Source organism: Phaseolus vulgaris, chromosome 2, assembly GCF_051622355.1.
Source record: "Phaseolus vulgaris cultivar YP4 chromosome 2, ASM5162235v1, whole genome shotgun sequence".
Taxonomy (NCBI): Eukaryota; Viridiplantae; Streptophyta; class Magnoliopsida; order Fabales; family Fabaceae; genus Phaseolus; species Phaseolus vulgaris.
The window spans coordinates 26,472,162-26,479,025 of NC_143499.1; the positions used below are offsets into that span (position 1 = coordinate 26,472,162).

A 6,864-nucleotide genomic window follows, 5' to 3' on the forward strand; every position below is an offset into this window, starting at 1 on the left:
TTGGATTCTTCTGCCACAAAACATAGGAAACGCGGAGAACTCTCGTGGATCTCTACTGGGATCATAACGTCTGACCCGTATACTAAGCTGAAAGGTGTCTCCATGGTGGAAGATTGAGGCGTGGTGTGGTAAGCCCACACAATACTTGGCACTTCTTCTGCCCACGCTCCTTTGGCTTTCTCTAATCTTCTCTTCAACCCCCTCAGCAAAACTCTATTTGCTGATTCTACCTGCCCATTCGTCTGAGGGTGTTCGAATGATGCAAACACTTGCTTGATTCCTACCTCTGCACACAACTTCCGCAACTGTTGGCTCGCAAACTGAGTGCCATTATCTGAGACGAGACGCCTTGGCACCCCGAAACGACACACAATGTTCTTCCACACAAAGTGTTGTACCTTATGTGCAGTGATTTGGGCCACCGGTTCTGCTTCTATCCACTTCGTGAAGTACTCGATGGCTACTATCAAGTACTTCATCTGCCTTATCGCCAGGGGGAAAGGTCCCAGAATGTCGAATCCCCATGTGTGGAAGGGCCATGGGCTGTGAATCAACCTCAACTCCTCTGGAGGCGCCTTATGCCAGTCAGCATGCATCTGGCACTACTTGCATCGCTGGGCATATATTACACAATCTTCCCACATCGAGGGCCAATAAAATCCTGCGCGAATTACCTTCGAGGCTAATGATCTTCCTCCCACATGACTTCCACAAATTCCCTCGTGGAGTTTCGACATGATCCTTGTACACTCGTCACCACTCACACATGTCAGAATTGGGTGCGTGAACCCATGCCTGAATAGCACTCCATCCACGAGAGTGTACCTTACAGAATTCTTCTTTATCCTCTTTCCCTCTCCAGGCTCTGCTGGGAGGATCCCATATGCAATATACCGCCTATAAGGCGTCATCCACATGTCTCCCTCTTCCAAAACACATACCTGCGCCTGCTTTTCTTCTTCGGGCGAGGCCGCATATGTGCTAATGCGGGGTGTCCTTGCCGTATCTTGGGTCAAGGAACGATGGCTCCTTGGCTTTGCTCTTACTGTGCTAATGTGAAGAACATCCACCCTGTTATCTTCCACAAACCTTCGCGGCGCTTTGAGCGTTTCCTGGATGACTGTCCTCTGCCTTCCCCCCTTGCCTGAGCTGGCCAGCTTGGCAAGCAGGTCAGCTCTGACATTCTGTTCTCTTGGGACATGCACCAGCTTAAAAGCGACAAACACTCCTTTCAACACCTGGACATACTTCAGATAGGCCGCCATCCTTGGGTCCTTTGCCTGATACTCCCCAATCACCTGCCCTGTGACCAATTGTGAATCGCTCTTCACCACGAGACTCTGCGCGCCCATCTCTTTGGCCGAGAGCATTCCAGCTATCAGCGCCTCGTATTCAGCTTGGTGATTGCTTGCTTTGAAGGCGAAGCGTATGGCTTGCTCGATCAGAACCCCGTTAGGCCCCTCCAAAACTATTCCCGCACCACTCCCCTGTTGGTTGGAGGACCCATCCACTGAGAGCAACCACTATGATGCTAACTCCAGCTCTGGGGCGCCTCCGGGTGAGAGTTCTGCGACGAAATTTGCATAGACATGTCTTTTGATCCCCTGGGTTGTACTAAATATCAAATTCTGACAACTCCACTGCCCAACGAAACATCCTCCCAGCTACATCTGGCTTCTGAAGTACTTTCTAAATGGGGAGGTTCGTCATCACCACCACTGTGAAACTGTGAAAATAGTGGCGTAGCCTCCTGGCGGAGAACACTACTGCCAACGCCGCCTTTTCCAACGACTGGTATCTCATCTCTGGGCCTTGCAAAGCCTTGCTCACAAAGTAGATGGGCTTCTGCACTTGCTCCTGCTCCTGGACAAGCACATAACTGATGGCCCACTCAGTCACAGCGAAGTACAAACGAAGGGGGACGCCTGTTTGTGGCTTGCAAAGCACTGGTGGCGTCGCCAAGTACTCTTTTAACTTGAGGAATGCTGTTTCGCACTCATCTGTCCACGTGAAACGGCTATTTCTCTTGAGGCACTGGAAATAGTGGTGGCCCTTCTCACCTCCGGTAGACACGAATCTTGACAAAGCCGTCATCCGCCCAGTTAGCTGCTGCACTTCTTTCACTGAGGTTGGGCTCCTCATGGCAATTATGGCTGCACACTTATCAGGGTTTGCCTCTATCCCCCTCTCTGTGAGAATAAACCCCAAAAACATAGCCGCCTCGACCCCGAAGACACACTTCTCAGGGTTCAGCTTGAGGCGATACTTGGATATGGTAGCAAACAGCTCTTCCAGATCCGTTGCGTGTTGCCCTCTCTCATGCGAAGTCACCACCATGTCATCTACGTAAGCCTGCACGTTCCTTCCCAGCATGGGTGCAAGGACCTTGTCCATTAGCCTCTGGTAGGTGGTGCCTGCATTCTTCAGCCCAAATGACATCACCTTATAACAGTAACTACACGTCTCTGTCATGAACGCCGTTTTACTCTCATCCCTTGGATGCATCTTGATCTGATTGTAACCTGAGAATGTATCCAAGAAACTCAGCATCTTGCAGCACGAGGCGCTGTCTACCAATGCGTCGATGCTGGGTAGCGGATACGAATCTTTGGGGGCAAGCTCTGTTAAAATCTGTGAAGTCGACGCACATCCTTCACTTCCCATTTGCTTTCTTCACCAGGACGACGTTGGCTAGCCACTCAGGGTATTGTATCTCCCTGATGTGATCATCACTTAAAAATTTCTGCATTTCCTCCTTTACTACGAGGCGCCTTTCCTCGTTGAATTTCCTCCTCCTCTGTCGTATAGGGCGAACCTTGGCGTCCATGGTGAGGCGGTGGCACAAAAAGTCTGTGTCGATATGTGGCATGTCTGAGGCGGACCATGCAAACGCATCTAAGTGGCGCGCGATCACGGCTGCCACTTCATCCTGTTCCTCCTGGCTCAACAAGCGTCCTAGCTTGAATGCCCTGCTACCAATCTTTCTCTCCACCACGTTGTTCCACGGTTGGTCTTCGCTTCCTTCTCTCCTAGTCGTCGCCTCATTGGCTTCTCCAAACGAGGCCTCCTCCGCAACCCCGTGAACTGTGAAAACTCGGATCCCCCGTCTCAAACGCCTAAAGCTCCTTTTTAACGTCTAAAGCATTTAAAGCATCTTAAAGCACATTTAAAGCGTCTTAAAGCGCATTTAAGGCGCTTAAAAACGTTCATCACGTTGAAAACGTTCAAAGCATTTAAAGCGTTTAAAGTGCTTTAAAGCGTTCGAAACGTAAGCTAAGTAAACGCGTACCTTAGCAAACTCTCAGGGCAACGTGTACCCCCTGATGATTCGATACTCACTGTCATGTGTTCTTCTGACTTGATCGCTATTCTCTGTGGAGGGCCTTACAACGTCGTAACCCAACTTAGGGATAACTACGACCTTAAAGCCATCTTTCTCTTCTCTCTAACTTGGCTTCTGGCTATTTCGTCCCCTCCACAGTCTTTCCTACCCGTGGGTATCGGGGGGCGACGCCATCAGTGCCTTATATTGTGGACATCTTTCTTCACTTCTTTGAGGTGAAAAGGCAAAGAAACAACCTTTGGGTGACCCTCAGCAATGTTCCCGGCAGGGTCCTCCTAACCCCCTTCCAACACTCCTTCACAGGGTGGAAGGGCAAGTTCTTTAAGATTTGCTGTTCCGACCTCGTGCCCTCCGCCCTTGACGGCTTTCCACTGTACTGGGTGAAGGAGGCAAGGGCCCTGAAGTCCAGGCCTCTTAAGAGGTTTCCTTTATTGGGTTTTTGCATGATTTATCTTGTGGTGCCTTGGTTTGTGCCCGTCTTTCACCATGCTTGTCTCTTTTGGTGCAGGTTCGAAGATAAACCGACAACAAAGATCGCTGCTGGCCCAGGCGTTGAGGTCCGAGCACGGGGCTTCATCATCATCCTGTTTAGACTCCGGAGGCCACTGCAGGGTGGCCATGATTGTCTTTCGTTCACTTAGCAACTATTATGAACTTCATTTGTAATCATAACTCTTGTTTTACGCTTGATTTACGCTTAAACGCTACCTGCTTTATCCTTGCATGCTCGCGTCTACTTCTGCTTCCTATGTCATGCTGCGTGCGTTACCTCTGGCACTCCCCTCCATTGTGTTTAGGAGGGCTTATTTCATCTGTATTGAGTGTCCACGCTCAAGGAGAGACATGCTCTAGGTGTCCTTAGCGTGTTTAACACTTGGGACAAAGTCGCGCTTCGGTGCCCACGCCCATGGAGAGGCCTGTATAACAGCGCCGTATCGTCCTCAGGGTGTCTAAAAACACCAAGGCTAAGTGTTCCCATTTGATACTGGGGCTAGTTATTCATACTTGAGGAGGGGGCGTCCCAAAGGAATCCCTTAACCCCTACTCAAGGACTAAAACTCCTGGATTTTACCTTATCAAACATCTGATACCGGGGCTAGCTATTCATACCTGAGGAGGGGGCGTCCCGAAGGAATCCCTTAACCCCTGCCCAGGGACTAAGCTCCCGGATTGCACCTTGTGTTGGACATACCTGTCATCTTGACCTCTAGGAGCACGCATGTGTTCTTACTACTTGCTTCGAACTCTGATGTCTGCTCCCCATTTGGCGATGCCTACGTTTGGCGACGCCTCACCTTGGCGACTCTCATTTTGGCGACGCCTCATCTTGGCGGTGCCTCATCTTGGCGATGTTCCACCTTGGCGACATCTCATTTTAGCGACGCCCCCTCCTTGGCGATGCCTCATCTTGGCGACGCCTGACGCCGCCTTAAGTCTTTGTCTTTTATTTCTTTAACCTTTGGTCTTACACTTTGAGTGGGAGGAGAAAAAAAACTGAGACAAAGTTTTCTTGAACTTCTTTTTTAATTGGGTGACCTCATTAAAAAACCCCCGAGAGGAAAAAGAGTGTCCCCTTTACAACTTGTATTTCATTATTCTTAACTAACATAACTTAACTGAAATAAAATTTCAAATTGGCCGCATTCCAGCTGCGTGGAATGGGACCTCCTTCCAAAGTCTCTAGATTGTATGAACCATTCCCCTTGGCTTTGGTGATTCTGAAGGGTCCGGTCCATTTGGGAGATAACTTATTCTCTAACTCATATGGGTGAGCCTTCCTCATGACTAAGTCACCAACCTGGAATTGCCGCGACTTCACCTTGGAGCTATACTGTCTCTCCACTCTTCTCTTTACTGCCTCAGCCTTTATTCTTGCTTCCTCCCTGGCTTCGTCTAGTAAGTCTAGGTTCACTCGCCTTTCTTCATTGGACTCTTCAGCCACAAAATTCTGGTAACGTGGCGAAAAGCGAAACGTAGAGCTTGCTCGATCAGCACACCATTAGGTCCCTCCAAGACTATTCCTGCTCCACTTCCTTGTTGATTAGAAGAGCCATCGACCGAGAGCAACCACTGCGATCCTGACTCCACCTCTTGGTCGCCTCCGGGTGAGAGCTCTGCAACGAAATCCGCATATACCTGTCCTTTGATAGATCCTCTGGGCTCGTATTGGATGTCAAACTCTGATAGCTCCACCGCCCAGCGAACCATCCTTCCAGATACATCAGGTTTCTGCAGTACCTTCTGGATGGGAAGGTTCGTCATCACCACTACTGTGAAACTGTGAAAGTAGTGGCGGAGCCTCCTGGCCGAGAATACCACGGCCAAGGCTGCCTTTTCCAGCGACTGATACCTCGTCTCTGGGCCTTGCAAGGCCTTACTCACAAAATAGATGGCCCTCTGTACTTGGTCCTGCTCCTGGACTAGCATAGAACTGATGGCCCGCTCCGTTACCGCAATGTAGAATCGGAGGGGCACGCTTGCCACTGGTTTGCAAAGCACTGGTGGCGTTGCCAAGTATTCTTTCAACTTGAGGAATGCTGCTTCACACTCGTCTGTCCATGAAAAACGGCTATTTCTCTTGAGGCACTGGAAATAGGGGTGTCCCTTTTCTCCTCCCGCAGAAACGAACCTTGATAGCGCTGCCATTCGCCCTGTCAGCTGTTGCACTTCTTTCACTGACGTTGGGCTCCTCAAAGCAATGATGGTTGCGCACTTATCAGGGTTTGCCTCAATTCCTCTCTTTGTAAGCATGAAGCCTAAAAACTTTCCTGCTTCAACCTCAAAGACACACTTCTCGGGGTTCAGCTTGAGGCGATACTTTGAGATGGTGGCAAAAAACTCTTCCAGATCTGTTGTATGTTGCCTCCTATCGCGCGAAGCTACCACCATGTCATCCACGTAGGCTTGTACGTTCCTCCCTAACATAGGCGCCAGGACCTTGTCCATTAACCTCTGGTAGGTGGCGCCTGCATTCTTCAACCCGAACGGCATCACTTTGTAGCAGTAGCTACATGTCTCTGTCATGAATGTTGTTTTACCCTCGTCCCTCGGGTGCATCTTGATCTGATTGTATCCCGAAAAAGCGTCCAAAAAGCTCAGCATCTCGCAACCCGAGGCACTATCCACCAGGGTGTCAATGCTGGGTAGTGGATATGAATCCTTGGGGAATGCCTTGTTCAAGTCTATGAAGTCCACACACATCCTCCACTTCCCGTTTGCCTTCTTCACCAGAACGACGTTGGCCAGCCACTCGGGGTATTGGATTTCCCAGATGTGTCCAGCGCTCAACAACTTCTGTGTCTCTTCCTTCACCACGAGGCGCCTTTCTTCGTTAAACTTTCTCCTCCTCTGTCGCACAGGGCGAACCGTGGTGTCCATGCTAAGGTGGTGGCATAAAGTCAGGGTCGATGCCCGGCATGTCTAAGGCGGACCACGCAAAAGCATCTAAGTGGCGTTAAATCACCTCCGCCATTTGGTCCTGTTCCGCTTGGCTCAACAGACGCCCCAGCTTGAACGTTTTG

General features: G+C 50.1%; 1 protein-coding gene across 1 annotated transcript; it reads right to left on the bottom strand.

Annotated features, from left to right (window-relative positions):
* Positions 1-602: 602 nt before the first annotated feature.
* On the bottom strand, positions 603-6,289 carry LOC137809284 (uncharacterized). Its single transcript, XM_090297924.1, has 4 exons — positions 5,795-6,289; positions 2,816-3,136; positions 1,249-1,487; positions 603-1,050 (listed from the first exon to the last, which is right to left on the bottom strand). The coding sequence occupies exons 1-4, from the start codon at positions 6,287-6,289 to the stop codon at positions 603-605; spliced, it is 1,503 nt and encodes a 500-aa protein (XP_090154050.1).
* Positions 6,290-6,864: the final 575 nt, after the last annotated feature.